This window comes from Pongo pygmaeus, chromosome 19 (assembly GCF_028885625.2).
Source record: "Pongo pygmaeus isolate AG05252 chromosome 19, NHGRI_mPonPyg2-v2.0_pri, whole genome shotgun sequence".
Classification (NCBI taxonomy): Eukaryota; Metazoa; Chordata; class Mammalia; order Primates; family Hominidae; genus Pongo; species Pongo pygmaeus.
Window position 1 is genome coordinate 92786047 of NC_072392.2, and position 15952 is coordinate 92801998.

General features: G+C 50.1%; 1 protein-coding gene across 1 annotated transcript; it reads right to left on the bottom strand.

Annotated features, from left to right (window-relative positions):
* Positions 1–5041: 5041 nt before the first annotated feature.
* Positions 5042–12395, bottom strand: LOC129017817 (protein CD300H). Its single transcript, XM_054458586.2, has 4 exons — positions 12175–12395; positions 8838–9194; positions 7704–7767; positions 5042–5663 (listed from the first exon to the last, which is right to left on the bottom strand). The coding sequence occupies exons 1-4, from the start codon at positions 12233–12235 to the stop codon at positions 5540–5542; spliced, it is 606 nt and encodes a 201-aa protein (XP_054314561.2). The 5' UTR covers positions 12236–12395; the 3' UTR covers positions 5042–5539.
* Between the last annotated feature and the right edge of the window lie 3557 nt (positions 12396–15952).

Below are 15952 nucleotides of genomic sequence, written 5' to 3' on the forward strand. Positions count from 1 at the left end.
AGGAGAGTGAGAGAGCAGTGGGTGGAAGGACTTCGAAAACAATGACTCCCTGGAGTTTCTCAGTTTGGGTCGCCTTGGCCCCCTCCGCCTTCTCATTCTGTTTCCTGGGTCTGAGGATTCTGCTTTTCCCTTTTGCCATCCCTGGGTCACTCTGTCCTCTTCAGTGTCCTGGTCCAGTGAAGAGACTCTAGGGCATTAGTGCCAGAGAAATGCTGACACCATCACTTATACCGTATGCTTTTGGTCAGATTCTTTACTCTCTCAGAGCTGTTGGCGAGGTAGCTGGAAGGAGGAGAGATTAATATATGTAAACTCTTTCTTAGGTGGAAAAAAGATCAATAAACTATAACCAAAAAAGAAAGTCAAGCAAACTTTCAGAGGTATAATCTCATGTTTTGGTTTTTAAATTCTTTGATGGAAGTATAACATACAAACAAAATAATACACATCATAAATGTACAGCTCAGCAAAATTTGAGGAAATGACTACCCATGTCTAACAGCCACCCAGATCAGACACCCACACCCTTGAAGAGTCTCCTTCTGTATGGTATTTGGGTGGGCCTCTGTGATCCATAGATATGGGCCATGGGCTATGACTTCCAAGGATAAGCCATCAATGGTACTGTGCCTTGCTCTCTCTTGGATCACTATCTCCAGGGAAAGCTGGTGGCTGTGTCTTGAAGACTCACAAGCAGCTCTTTTGAGCAAGGAGCTGAGGCCTCCCACCACCAGCCATGTGAATATGTGATGTTGGAAGCAGATCCTCCAGCCCCAGTCCAGTCTTCAGATGACTGCAGCCCCAGCCAACATCTTGACTAGAACTTAATGAAAGAGAGATCCTGAGCCAGCAACACCCAGCTAAGCAACTCTCAGATTCACGACTCTCAAAATCATGAGATAATGAACATTTGCTGTTTTCAGCCTTGAAGTCTTGGGGGAATTTGTTATTTATCAACAGATATCTAATATAGTTGGGCCACACTTGCCCAGAGCCAGTCTCTGCAGCCACATCCAATCCTTATTCATTTACTCACTCAGCAAGTATTTTTTTTTATGCCAACATTTGTCACCACACTCTGTAGCTGGATGCTGGGGCATTCGTGGTGAACGAAGCTGACCCAAATGCTGCTGTGATGTAAAGGGAGATGGATAGAAACCACCCAAAGGAAACACATTAACAGCATTTGGCAAACTGTGGAGGAAATAAACAGGGACCCATAATCAAGACAATCGGGGTGATCCCTGCAAAGGGTGATCAGAGGCCTTTCAGAGGAGGCAACATCACACGTGAAACCAAAAGGATAAGAAAGAGCCAGAGGTAAGAAGATCTGGGGGAAGGGATTCAGGGAGAGGAACAGCAGGTGTTAAGGCCCTGGGAAGGGATGCACACTGTGGCTAGAACATAAAGACCACATGGGGACAGGGCAACAAGATGAAATGGAAGAACAAACGAGTGGCTGGGTCCCCTCAGACCAAGTAGGCCAAGCAAGGAGAGTGGGTGCTATGGTTTGGCTGTGTCTTCCCTCCAATCTCAAATTATAACTCTCATAATACCCATGTGCCATGGGAGGGACCTGGTGGGAGGTAAATAAATCATGGTGGCAGGTCTTATGTTGTTCTCATGATAGTGAATAAGTCTCACAAGATCTGATGGTTTTATAAAGAGGCATTCCCCTGCACATGCTCTCTCTCTCTTGCCTGCCACCGTGTAAGATGTGACTTTGCTCCTCCTTTGCCTTCCACCATGATTGTGAGGCCTCCCCAGTCAAGTGGAACTATGAGCCAATTAAACCTCTTTCCTTTATAAATTAGTCTCAGTTATGTCTTTTTTTGGGGGAGAGGCGGAGTCTTGCTCTTGTCACCCAGGCTGTAGTGCAGTGGCACAATCTCAGCTCACTGCAATCTCCATCTCCCAGGTTCAAGCAATTCTCCTGCCTCAACCTCCTGAGTAGCTGGGATTACAGGCACCTGCTACCATGTCTGGCTAATTTTTGTACTTTTAGTAGAGACAGGGTTTTGCCATGTTGACCAGGCTGGTCTCGAACTCCTGACCTCAGGTGATCCACCTGCCTCAGCCTCCCAAAGTACTGGGATTACAGGCATGAGCCACTGCGCCCGGCCTCAAGTATGTCTAATACCTTACTTTTGGGAGAGGAAGAGACACTCACTGTCCCTACTGAACATGTTCACCTAGGCTGGAACTTGGTTTGGTGACAATCTTCAATGCCTCTTACTATCTGTGAACAAGGGAAGCAGCTCTTTGAAGCACTAACTACAATCAGTGCCAGGAAAGGTCTGAGGGAAGGCAGCTGTGGGGATAAGAAACACCCCCTTCCTGCCCCTGCACCCCTTTCTCCTTGTTAGTGCCCATCCCACCTGCTGTAGTCAACTCTTCATGGTAAGGGTCTGGGCCAGAGCTCCCAACACCAGCAAGCTTCCTGGCTGACAGGTGGCTTAGGCACAGGAGAAGGGTCTCAACGAGGTACACCTCATCTCTGCCCAGACTTCCAGCTCTCAAAGAGCAAGAAGTTTATGTTTTCAAAAGACAGCGTGTTTTTGACGTTGCCTGCAAAGGGTGTTTAAAGGAAATAAGAGAGATGTGAAGAGGGCTGGGTTAGATTGGTCAGGAGAGGAGCCTCTTCCTGGGTAAAGACTTCCCAAACACGTGTGACATATCCACTTAGACATGAGCCAGAGGACATGTTAGAGGAGGCTGGAGGGGAGAGGCAGTTGTAGAGGGTGAGATGAGAGTTTTTAAGCTGAAACTAAACATTGTCCAAGCAGTGGCCTTTTCATATCCACATCCCTCCTTTTCCACATCCCCCATTGCTAAGCCATGGGAACTGCTCATTTGTCATCTATCTCTGTACTTTTGTCATTTTGAGGGTGTTATAGAAATGGAACAATACAGTATGTAAACTGCGGATTGGAGCTTTTCACTCAGCATAACCTCCTCGAGATTCATCCAAGTTGTTGCGTACATCAATAGCTGGCTCCTCTCTAGTGCTGGAGTGGCATTCTGTAGTAGGAATGAACTGCAATTTGTTGAACCGTTCACCCCTGAAAGGATGTCTGGCTTGCTTCCAGTTCAGGACTATTATGAATAAAGCTGCTGTGAATTTTCATGCACAGGTTTTTGGGTAAACATAAGTTTCCATTTCTCTGAGATAAATACCTAAGAATGCATTCACTGGATCATATGGTCCTTGCATGGTTGGTTTTGTAAGAAACTGACAAACTATTTTCCAGGGAGTTTGCACCATTTTACATTCCTGCCAGCCGCATAGGAGTGATCCGGTTTCACCACATCCTTCAGCATTTGGTGTTGTTAAGGGAGGCGGCCACCCCTCATATTGTCTTATGCCCAATTTCTGCCTCCAAAGAAAGAAGAAGTAAAAACTAAAAGGCAGAAATGAAATCCACAAGCAGACAGCCGAGCGCCACACCCTGGGCCTGGCAAAGATAGACCCCTGACCTAATCGGTTATTTGCATAAAAAAGCACTGTGAAGATCCCTGTTCCTCTTCTCTTCTGTTCTAATTACCGGTGTATGCATCCCCCAGTCACGTACCCCCTGCTTGCTCAATCAATCAGGACCCTCTCACGCGGACCCCCTTAGAGTTGTGAGCCCTTAACAGGGACAGGAATTGCTCACTCAGGTAGCTCGGCTCCTGAGACAGGAGTCTTGCCGATGCTCCCGGCCAAATAAACCCCTTCCTTCTTTAACTCAGTGTCTGAGGGGTTTTGTCTGCGGCTCTTCCTGCTACATAGTCACTATTTTTTTATTTTAGCCACTCAGATAGGCAAATATATCCATCCAAATAACTCTCTCCCAGGACTAATTCCTAGAGAAAGTAAACAACTGGCCTGCAAGTCTGCCTTTGATATGCAAACCAAACCACTCCCGATTCCATGCCCCCACCTGCTTCCTTTCAGCAGGCTCCTGCAGTCTGGGATATTTTCTTTCCCCTGCCCTAAATCACCCCAGGGCCAGGTACCAGACAACTAGAGACCACTCTTGTATCCCAGCCCATCAGAATAATTCAAACTACACACTCTGAAGCCTGCTGTTTGCTTACCTTACCTTGCCTATCACTTCCTCTGAAAACCACAATAAAGGCTCCCACATCCATCTCCTCTCTCTCTCTGCCCCCTCACCCGCCCTTGTGCTTCCCCGTGTGGCCCTACGTGGCACACTGCACCTCCTGCTTCTAGGGGTCTGTGAGTAGAAACTTATTTCTTCGTGACAGTCATTTCCGTATCTGCATGCCTTACCATATCTGGTTAAAACAAATCCAGGTACATTTTTTTGTTTTGTTTTGAGACAGGGTCTCACTGTGTCACCCAGGCCACAGTGCAGTGGTATGATCATAGCTCACTGCAGCCTCCATCTCCCAGGCTCAAGCATTTCTCCTGCCTCAGCCTTCTGAGAAGCTGGGACTACAGGTGTGTGCCACCATGCCTGGCTAAATTTTTTTTTTAAGTAGGCATGAGGTCTTGCTATGTTGCCCAGGCTGAGCTCAAGCAATCATCCCATCTCAGCCTCCCAAAGTGCTGGCATTACAGATGACAGCCACCATGCCCAGTCTCAGGTACATTTTTAAACATGTCCTCAATACATTAACCTGGTCCCTGAAAAACTCAGAGGGGTCCCATCATATAACAGTAAACCAACTTAAACCAAACCAGTTGACGGCCCAATCACAGTTTTGTTTTGTTTTTGTTTGTTTGTTTGTAGGGAGTTCCCTACAATCTACTGTCAGGAAAGGAAAAAAATCCAATATGGTTTATGAGCAGAAGAACTTGCAACAGTATGATTTCCTCTGTGCAGGATTCAAAAACAACCATGTCTTTGCTCAGCACACTAAAGCAAGGGAGTGATTACCCCAAGAAATATTAAGATAGTATTTAACTCTGACAGTAGGGGAAAGACAGTTATGAGGTCAGGGAGAGGCATATGGGGGGCTTCAAATCATCTTAATAATGATTGATTTCCTACGCTGAATGGTGGGTACACATGTTTATTTTTAGTCCTTGAACTGTATAGATACCTCATATACATACTCTTGTGTATGTGATATATTTTATTTATTTCTTTGTCTATCTGAGACAGGGTCTCCCTCTGTCATCCAGGCTGGAGTACAGTGGCACAATCTCGACTCAATGCAACCTCCACCTCCGGAGCCCAAGCGTTCCTCCTGCCTCAGCTTCCCAAGTAGCTGGGATCACAGGCACATACCACCACACCCTGCTAATTTTTGTATTTTTTTTGTAGAGATGACGTGTCACCATGTTGCCCAGGCTGCTCTCAAACTCCTGGACTCAAGGGATCTGCCTGCCTTGGCCTCCCAAAGTGCTGGGATTACAGGTGTAAGCCACCGCCCCTGGCCTACATATTTTTTTTTAACTTTTAAAAAGTATCCGGTGACAAGATGGAAAGAAATATGAGGGTCAGGGTCAGAAGTCCTTTTTGCAGTCAGAGGGGCTGTGTCTCTGGACAGGGTTCCAAGGGGCATGGGGTGTTGCAAGTTCTCCTGTTCATGACTCTGTCCAAGGAGTCCTCCAAGGCCTGTTCACCCAGAGGATAGCACCGAGTATGCTCAGGAGCAGAGGCACCTTCAGGAGTGGAAGAAGCAGGAAGCAGGTGTTGCTGGGCAGGGACCTGTGAGACGGAGAGAGTGACCAGTAGTAAGCTGCCTTCTCCGGGGAGTCCCAGGCTCAGCCTCTCCCCTGCCTTCCCTCGAGGTCTCATCCTGTGCCCTCAAACCCAATGTCAGCATCAAGCCTGGTGGGTACCAGGGTCAAGCAGCCCCAAGCTGAGGGTCACAGGCTCCTGACCTTCATTCTGCTCAGAATTAACCTTGAGTGTCAGGACCCAATAGATGCCTGAAGGTGAGGGATAGAGAAGAAGAGAGATATGTTAACCCAGGCAGGAACTGGCTCCCAGAAACAACTTCCTGAACAGATCCCGCAGCCACTGATGCCTGCAGGAACTCAGCTCTTGCTGGGAACAACCTCAAGAATGAAATATTCCTTTACAACCACCTTCACTCAAATTAAATACGATCACGAGAACAGCTCTTTTGCTTAAACTGCTTAACAATCTCAAACCCAAGGAGTGACCTCTCCAAGCTCAGCCCATGGCCAGTCCTCTCGCTCCATGGGTCCCACTACACTTCCCCCCATTCCAACTCCTCAAATGCTGCATTCTGTCCCCAAAATGGGCCACTGTGCCATCTCTCCACCTTCCCAGCCCTCTACCTGCAGGGCTTGTCTGACGCCCTCCCTGATCCTCTCTAAGACTAGTCCCTGTAACAAACCCTGTTGGCGCCCTGCCCCATATCACCTTTGCCCGTTTGAGCTCCTGGCAGCTGCAGGCAGTCTTGGCCCCACCAAGGATTTCCCAGCTCAAGCTCCCCATCTCTGCCTGAGGTTATCTACAGGAATGCACACATTTCCCTGTGCAGAGCAGGCCAGATGGGCCACAGAATTCATGCCCCCAGGAGTGCCTTCTGCCTGGAAGATTCTGTCTCCAGTTCTGAAGAATGTTCTACACAATCTCTCATAGGGTGCCCAGAGGGATTAGGCTCCAGTGACTCCAGTTACTACAGGGATAACCCCTTCATTACAGCACATTTCACTGCCCTTTCCCTTTCCTGGTCTCACGTTCTGCTCTCTCAATGTACTTCCTGAGATTACCTCTCAATAAACAAATTGCTCCTAAGTCCTTGTCTCAGGACCTGATTTGGGGGAAACCCAAACTAAGACAGTCCCTTTGTTCTTTGTTTCCGTGGAACATCTTGTATTTCCTTGATAGCCCAAATCATGCCCCACCAGCTTCCCACACGCCCTGGCACCCTATCTCTTTACACCTGCTTTATTTTCCTCCACAGTAATTATCATTAGTTGACATATTTCCTTGATCTATCATCTCCCTATCTGTCTCTATTACATATCTCTCTCTACCAGCTATCATCTCCATCTGTCTATCCAGTCAGCCAGCCAGCCATCTCTATCGTCTTTCATATCATATCTATCTATCATCTGTCTATCAATCAATCAATCTATCTATCTATCTATCTATCTATCTATCTATCTATCTATCTATCTATCCATCTATCTGTCTGTCCGCCTGTCTGTCTATCTATCTATCCATCTGGCCATTGCCTGAATCTACCTATTTGCAACTTCCTCAAGAGCACAATCTTGACCCTTTGTTCACTGTTGCATCTCTAGAATCTCCATCAGTTTCTGGCACATAACAAATAAACATCTGTTGGCCCAGCGCGGTGGCTCATGCCTGTAATCCCAGCACTTTGGGAGGCTGAGGCGGGCAGATCACGAGGTCAGGAGATCGAGACCATCCTGGCTAACATGGTGAAACCCCGTCTCTACTAAAAATACAAAAAAAAAAAAATTAGCCGGGCGTGGTGGCGGGTGCCTGTAGTCCCAGCTACTCAGGAGGCTGAGGCAGGAGAATGGCGTGAACCGGGGAGGCGGAGTTTGCAGTGAGCCGAGATTGTGCCACTGCACTCCAGCCTGGGTGATAGAGTGAGACTCTGTCTCAAACAAACAAACAAACAAAAACCAAATAAATATCTGTTGAGTGGGTGAATAATCGAGGAAACCTGTGTCTAGGAAGCCCCACCCTAGGAAAGAAACTACACACATGACAAAAGACACTGGGACACGTGCATTTTACCCTTGGCATTGGCTGGGCCTGGTGGGAGATCCAGGTGTCTTCACAGAGTTCTCAGTACTGGAGGCTGAGGATAAAGAACAGAGGCTCAGTGCCCTACGCCTGACTCTTCCCAGCTGAGTACCTGGAGCCTGCATGGTTCTGACTTCATAAAGCAGAGGACGCTCAAGGAGGCAGCTGGACAGATGTTCCAGGACCATCGTCTCCCCATAGGCAGACCGAAGCCTGACTGGAGTAATAGAGCATCCCCCCAACCCCGTCCCAACGGATGCCCTACTCTGGGGCCAGGTGGGCATTTTATAAACCCACACCAGAGGATGACCACCTTCTCCCACGTTGGTGTCCCCCATCTTGCTGAAAATCGACATGCCGAAGGTCAGTTAGGCTTAGGTTCCAAAACCCCCCATCCTTGCCAGTGTATCCACACACCACCACTACCCTCCAGCACACACTCTCTCTCACACACCCACACTCTCTCACACCTGCACACACACTCTCACATGTGCACTCACGCAACGTCACAAATACACTCACACGCCCACTCACACACACCTGCTCTCACACACACACTCACATGCACACACACCTGCTCTCTCACACACTCACATACACCTGCTCTCACACACACTCACGCACACTCACACACCTGCTCTTGCACGCACACACACCTGCTCTCTCACACACACACACACCTGCTCACACACTCACACACACGCACCTGCTCACACACTCACACACACTCACTCACATGCACCTGCTCTCACACACACTCACACACACTCACTCACACACACCTGCTCTCACACACTCACACACACACTCACACACCTGCTCCCTCACACACACACACTCACACACCTGCTCTCTCTCTCACACACACACACCTGCTTTCACACACACCTTCACACCTGCACTCACTCTTACATGTTTGCACACAACTCACATTCACACACTTAAACACACTTACACTCTCCCACTCACTCAAACACACATGTATTTCCCACACACATTCACACAATATACTCTGTCCTGAGTCTCTGATGCACCACACTAGGCCCAGTTCTTCTCTCCTGGGCCAAAATTTCTATGGCTGCTCTGCAAAGACGGCCTCAGATGCCTGAGAAAAAAGGCTCTTACCCGAGGAGACCAGCACTTGAACCTGGAAGAAGGGATCGGGCAGGAAACCAAACAGGCTTTCTTCCTGCAGTATTGTTGCAATCCCACATCGGTATTTTCCTGCATCGTCTGCCGTGAGGTTCTCCAAGGTCACGGTGAAGGTGAGGTCCCCAGGATGGTCCGTGATGATCACTCGGTCACTCCTCACTGCTCCCTCGGACCCTCTGGTCTCCACCATTTCTTGCCAAATTGGCAAGCATGGTTGTCTGCACCAGTATTTGTTAAACGTCTTGTATTTCTCTTCATACCGACACTGAACGCTCAGGGTTTCCCCCACGGCACCCATCACTGTGCTGGGGCCACTCACAGTCAGACAGCCTGGAAAACACAAGTCCGTTTCCCCGTCTTCACCTGGAAGAGTCTGGATCAGTGGAACCTTGAGTGTCAGGTCCTCTGCAAGCCCAGTGTTGCCTGAGGCTGGAGGAGGGAGGAGTCGGGAACCAGGGAGCTATGGGCTATTTGCAGGGGGAGACCCAGGGAGATGCCCGGTGTGGGATCCTGAGACTCCAGAGGCCATGCCCAGCCTGGGTGTGCTCAGCCATCTTATAATACCAGGGGGAGAGGCTTCACCTCGGTGGCCTCAGACGGGTTCTGGGTCCCCCAGAAGTGTCAGTCCTGAGAAGAAACACCTGTCCTCATCGAACACCAATGATTGAATGAAGTCACTAAGTACACTCTGAATAAATGGATGGCTGGAGAGATGGACGGACGGATGGATGAAGTAGGAAAGGAAATAATATTGAGAACCAGGAAAAACCAGAAGCAGCCCAGTACGGAGGGCAAGGAGGAAGCCTGCGCTTCTGGCTCTGCCCCTTTCCCAAATCATCTGTGGGCCTCATACTTGCAGTCCCTGCCCATATAGATGAGGCCTCCTGCTCCCAGGTCTGGGTCACAGAGAATATGGGGCTGCCCGTGGGGATATCAAGGGGCCATGTAGAAAGAGGTTGTTCTTGTGATTCAAGGACATTTACGCCTGGAATTTTACCCCAGGACAGAATCCTGCAGCAACACTCGCCGTTGCCTAACATCTGTAGGGCACCGCTCCACGGGGACTCCCATCAGAGCTTCCTCCCCACCCCCAATTCTCTGCAGCAGCCACCCACCTTGGCATGTCCTGGGCCTCTTCTCCAGGTCCTCTGCCCCCTCCAATATTTCCACATTACTCTCCCTCTTCGAGTCCCCTCTCTCATTCCTCCACCCACTCTGCAGGCTCCGGGTCCAAATGATTAGGACCCAGCCCCATCAACTCTCTGCTTCCTGCCTCGGGGGCCTCGCCAGTCCTAAACAGCCGCTGTCTCATCTGCTCTTGACAGGGAGGTGGTTAACCCAGGGCAAAACGGCTATAGAGAAATGGTTTTGGCAAAATGCCAAGCTCCTGAAAAGGAATTGTGGATGTAATCTGTCTACCTATCATCTATCTATCTATCTATCCATCCATCCATCCATCTTTCATCTACCCATCCATCCATCTAGGTAATATATTGCCATCCACTGATGGAGAGGCTTTGCTATGTTTTTATTGTGAATTAAAAGAAAAATCTGGCCAGGTGTGGTGGCTCATGCCGATAATCCCAGCACTTTGGGAGGCCGAGGCAGGTGGATTACCTGAGGTCAGGAGTTTGAGACCAGCCTGACCAACACAATGAAACCCTGTCTCTATTGAAAATACAAAAAATTAGCTGGGTGTGGTGGTAGGTACCTCTAATCCAGCTACTCAGGAGGCTGAGGCAGGAGAATCACTTGAACCCAGGAGGTGGAGGTTGCAGTGAGCCGAGATCGCACCACTGCTCTCCAGCCTGGGCGACAGAGTGAAACTCTGTCTCAAAAAAAAAAAAAAAAAAAAGAAAAGAAAAAAGAAAGAAAGAAAGAGAAAAAGAAAAAGAAAAAAACCAGGAAACTTTATCTTTTGCATCTTCATTTTCTTATCTCATGTTTTCTCACTTTATTTCCCAGAAAGCAGGCTCGAGTGGCCCACTGACCTATTCTGCATTAGAACGCTGTCTGCCTCTCTGAAGCAGTGATTCTCACCTGGGTGGGGGGGCGGGGGGGGGAGCAGGCGGGAGAACATTTGGCAATGACTACAGATATTCTTGGTTGTCCCAACTTAGAGTGGGGAATTGCTGCTGGGTAGAGGCCAGGGATGCCGCTAAACATCCTACAATGCACAGGACAGGCCCCAACACACAGAATAACGCAGCACCAAATGTCCACAGTGTTGAGGTCCAGGAGCCTTGTCCCAGGGAGCTAACTGCCTCCCAGGCACAGGCTTGGGGGCAAGGAAGGAGTGGGCGCACCCAGTCCTCCCCTGCTATTGCTGCTGCTCTCAGCTCAGGCTCTGGGGGCGCTGTTAGCCTGCTCTTTCAGGTCCTTAAACCTCTCTTGACGATTTGGGGCTAATTCCACAGATCTGGGAGGAAAAACATTGTGGGGCACACACTGAATCCCACCACGGAGCCTCCTTCTTCTTGGATATTCAGTCCAGACCCTGACCCTGAGCCAACATGGGCAGCCTCCTCCACCTCCATCCCGACCCCACTGCCACCCAGCAAGCTCCCCACCTACCCAGCTTTGCAAAGAAACTGACTTTCTCCCTCCACCATCATTTATGGAAACTCTCGGACCAGGGCGGACCACAAGTTCCCAGCTGTCTCACCCTTCTGGGGGCCCATTATGTAGCAGCCCTGGGGCTAGCCCAGACCTGTGGGGACACCCAGGGTCCCACGCAGGGATGCAGCATATGCCTCCAGATATGTAAGTGAAGCTTTACAAGGAGGCACAGCAGACATTCACACTGAATTGTAGAAGGAGCAATGATCTTGGAAATAAAAGTATTTAGGTTTGGACCTTGACTGTGCCTTTTATAAACTGTTTAATCTAAATTATTTGCACCTCTAAGAGCGAGCCTTGGTCTCCTGTTTTCATCAGGATTGCAATAAGAATTGAATTAGATAATGGGAAACAAGACATTTATTACAGTGATTAGCCTAGTAAGTACTGGTTTTCTGTCCCCTATTCTCCCTTCTCTCTGATGGATCATGGTGGCATTCCTGATCTTAATAATGATGGTAATAATGATTAAAGTTGCCAAATCTACTTAGGGCTTACTGTGTGGGAAGCAGTTTACCATTTAATCCCCACCCTATCCCGATAAAGAGATTTGAGAAGCTTCTATGCACACCTCACTCCCTCTTTCTTGATATCATTTCTTCCCCTTGCCCCTCGCCAGCCTTTTCTCATGCCCACCTCACCCTGACCCGCCAGAGCAGACCTCCCTGCACCCGGGACCTGCCCTGCTCACCTGGGACACAGAGAAGGAGCAGAGCTGAAGGCAGCATGGCAGCCCCAGCCCTCTGAGTCATCTCACCAGCACGGAAGTTCCTTGTGGCAGCAGGGTCTGAGGCTGGAGCCCAGTCACAGAAGGTCAGTTTACCTGTCCCCTCTTCTGCGGTTCTGGACACCTCTCGTTTCCTTCTCTGGCCTCTTCTGGGTTTGGTTCTCAGAGCTGGTGAGAGTATGGAGGAAGCTGGGGCCACGGGGCACTATGTGGTCAGGTGAAACAGTTTTGAGAACTTGCTGAAGTTCTTCCTAATAAAACATGTTTGCATTTGCTGTTCCCCTTTCTGTTCCCGGTAAAGACAATGTCCCTCCCATTACCCACAGCTGACAGGTCTGCCCTTCTCCAAATCACAGCATGGCCCAGGACCAGTGAGACTGGGCCAGCAGCCATCTGGATTTTCTGGGCAGGTCCTCCCCTCTGTGAATGGCCAGTTTTCTGTGGCCAGCATGAGCCGCCCCAGGGTACGGCTCAGCCTTCACTGGATGAGACCGGCTATTTGCAGAGCCCAGCGTAAAATGAAACGTAGGGTTCCAAAATTATTAAGAATTTCAAGATGGTGACAGCCAAGCATGAAACGTGGGACCCTTCTAAGAGCCGGGCCTGTGAGACTGCACGGGGTAGGGGCACACCCACGATGCCCGCTGGTCTATCTCTGATCCTTGGTGGTACAGATAGGCTGGGTGCAACCTCGGAGGCTCTGACCTCTTAACCTCTCGCTCTTGCTCTGACCTCAGCAGACCCCAGAGGTCCCTGTCTTGGTCACGTGCCTGACCGTTTCCATAGACCTGGCACCACACAGAGCTTGGTGGACCATCTATAAGCCTTGCTTTTGACCTGTGTGGCTCTTCCTGTCGCCTAAGATGACCACATATAAGAGTTTCAACATATCAAGAGCTAACTCGGGGGAACCTGGCCAGAAGCGTGCCTGAATCCTCCACAGAATGGCTGTGGAGGATTTATAAATGCAAGCACAGCTTCAGAATGCCTCATCCAGGGACTTAGATTTCTGGAACTAGGAAACTCTAAATTCCTGGCATTCTGTTATCAAACGTCTCCTCCTTGGTGTTTCAGTAAATGTGTTTCCTGCTTGTTCATTTTTTGCTGCATTTGGAGTCCTCATATTTCTGTGTGTGTTCACATGTGTGTATATGGGTGTGGTATGAGGGATATGTGTGTAGTGTGTGGTGTGGGTAGTGTGTGTAGTATGTGTGGTATGTGTGTATGTAGGTACGTGTGATGTATGTGCATGGTGTGTGGGATGGTGTATGTGTAGTGTGTGTGTATGTGTGGTGTGTGTGGTGTGAGTGGTGTGTGTGAGATGTGTGTAGTGTGTGTGTATGTGTGTGCATGTGTGTGGGGGGTGGTATGTGTGTAGTGTGTGTGGTGTGAGTGGAGTGTGTGGTGTGAGTGGTGTGTGTGGTGTGAGTGGTGTGTGTGGTGTGTGTGGGATGTGTGTAGTGTGTGTATGTGTGTACATGTGGTGTCTGTGTGTGATGTGTGGGGTGGGGTGTGTGTAGTGTGTGTATGTGTGTACATGTGGTGTATGTGTGTGATGTGTGGGGTGGGATGCATGTAGTGTGTGTTTGCATGTGTGTGTGGTGTGTGTGCACAGGTGGTGTGTGTGTAGTGTGTGTATGTGTGTGCACGTGTGTGGTGTGAGATGTGTGTACATGTGGTGTATATGTATGGTATGTGGGGTAGGGTGTGTGTAATGTGTGTGTGGTGTGTGTGATGTGAGTGGTGTGAGATGTGTGTAGTGTGTAAGTGTGTACGTGTGTGTGATGTGTGGGGTGGTGTGTGTAGTGTGTATATGTGTGCATGTGTGGGTGTGGGAGTGTGTGTGGTGTGTGTGTGTCCATGTGTGGTGTACGTGTGTGGTGTGTGGGGTGGTATGTAGTGTATGTGTGTGGTATGTGGGGTGGTGCGTGTCGTGTGTGTACGTGTGTGCATGTGTGGGTGTGAGGGGGTGTGGGTGGTGTGCGTGTACATGTGTATGCGTGTGGTCTGTGGGGTGGTGTGTGCGTGTGTGGGCGTGGGGGGGTGTGAGTATGTGTGTGTACATGTGGTGTATGTGTGTGGTGGGTGGGGTGGTGTGTGCATGTGTTGGGGGGTGTGGGTGGTGTGTGTGTACATGTGGTGTATGGGTGTGGTGTGTGGGGTGGTGTGTGGTGTATGTGTGTGGTATGTGGGGTATGTGTGTGGTATGTGGGGTGGTGTGTGTAGTGTGTGTGTGTGCATGTGTGGGTGTGGGGGGGTGTGGGTGGTGTGTGTGTACATGTGTATGTGTGTGGGGTGTGGGGTGGTGTATGTGTGTGGTGTGTGGGGAGGTGTGTGGGTGTCTGTGTACATGTGGTGTATGTGTGTGGTGTGTGGGGTGGTGTGTGCACGTGTTGGGGGGTGCGGGTGGTGTGTGTGTACATGTGGGGTATGTGTGTGGGGTGTGGGGTGGTGTATGTGTGTGGTGTGTGGGGAGGTGTGTGGGTGTGTGTGTACATGTGTATGTGTGTGGTGTGTGGGGTGGTGTGTGCACGTGTTGGGGGGTGTGGGTGGTGTGTGTGTACATGTGGTGTATGTGTGTGGGGCGTGGGGTGGTGTATGTGTGTGGTGTGTGGGGAGGTGTGTGGGTGTGTGTGTACATATGGTGTATGTGTGTGGTGTGTGGGGTGGTGTGTGCATGTGTTGGGGTGTGGGTGGTGTGTGTGTACATGTGGTGTGTGTGTGGGGTGTGGGGTGGTGTGTGCATGTGTTGGGTGTGTGTGTACATGTGGTGTATGTGTGTGGGGTGGTGTGTGCATGTGTTGGGGGTGTGGGTGGTGTGTGTGTACATGTGGTGTATGTGTATGGGGTGTGGGTTGGTGTGTGCATGTGTTGGAGGGTGTGGGTGGTGTGTGTGTACATGTGGGGTATGTGTGTGGGGTGTGGGGTGGTGTATGTGTGTGGTGTGTGGGGAGGTGTCTGGGTGTGTGTGTACATGTGTATGTGTGTGGTGTGTGCACGTGTTGGGGGGTGTGGGTGGTGTGTGTGTACATGTGGTGTATGTGTGTGGTGTGTGGGGAGGTGTGTGGGTGTGTGTGTACATATGGTGTATGTGTGTGGTGTGTGGGGTGGTGTGTGCATGTGTTGGGGGTGTAGGTGGTGTGTGTGTACATGTGGTGTATGTGTGTGGGGTGTGGGGTGGTGTGTGCATGTGTTGGGGGGTGTTGGGGGTGTGTGTGTACATGTGGCGTATGTGTGTGGGGTGGTATGTGCATGTGTTGGGGGTGTAGGTGGTGTGTGTGTACATGTGGTGTATGTGTATGGGGTGTGGGTTGGTGTGTGCATGTGTTGGGGGGTGTGGGTGGTGTGTGTGTACATGTGGTGTATGTGTGTGGGGTGTGGGGTGGTGTGTGCATGTGTTGGGTGTGTGTGTACATGTGGTGTATGTGTGTGGGGTGGTATGTGCATGTGTTGGGGGTGTAGGTGGTGTGTGTGTACATGTGGTGTATGTGTATGGGGTGTGGGTTGGTGTGTGCATGTGTTGGAGGGTGTGGGTGGTGTGTGTGTACATGTGGTGTATGTGTGTGGGGTGTGGGGTGGTGTGTGCATGTGTGTGGAGGGGAAGCAGGAGCTGGGAGTGATCAAGATGTCTCCCCTTGCAGCCTGCACAGCCGGTTGCGAGCCCCGCCCTCTGTGCCTAGCTCTGGGCGCTAAGGAAAGGCTCGCCTGGCCCTCCCTGACTCTGCGTCAAGGGCTGCTCAAC

What these genes read in the sequence shown, in the direction of transcription:
- LOC129017817 (XM_054458586.2), bottom strand. Translation starts at nt 12,235, where the DNA reads ATGACTCAGAGGGCTGGGGCTGCCATGCTGCCTTCAGCTCTGCTCCTT. An exon ending in GCTCCTTCTCTGTGTCCCAG is followed by an intron (nt 9,195 to 12,174) that starts GTGAGCAGGGCA and finishes TGTGTTTTCCAG; the next exon opens with GCTGTCTGACTGTGAGTGGC. An exon ending in TCAAGTGCTGGTCTCCTCGG is followed by an intron (nt 7,768 to 8,837) that starts GTAAGAGCCTTT and finishes CTTTATCCTCAG; the next exon opens with CCTCCAGTACTGAGAACTCT.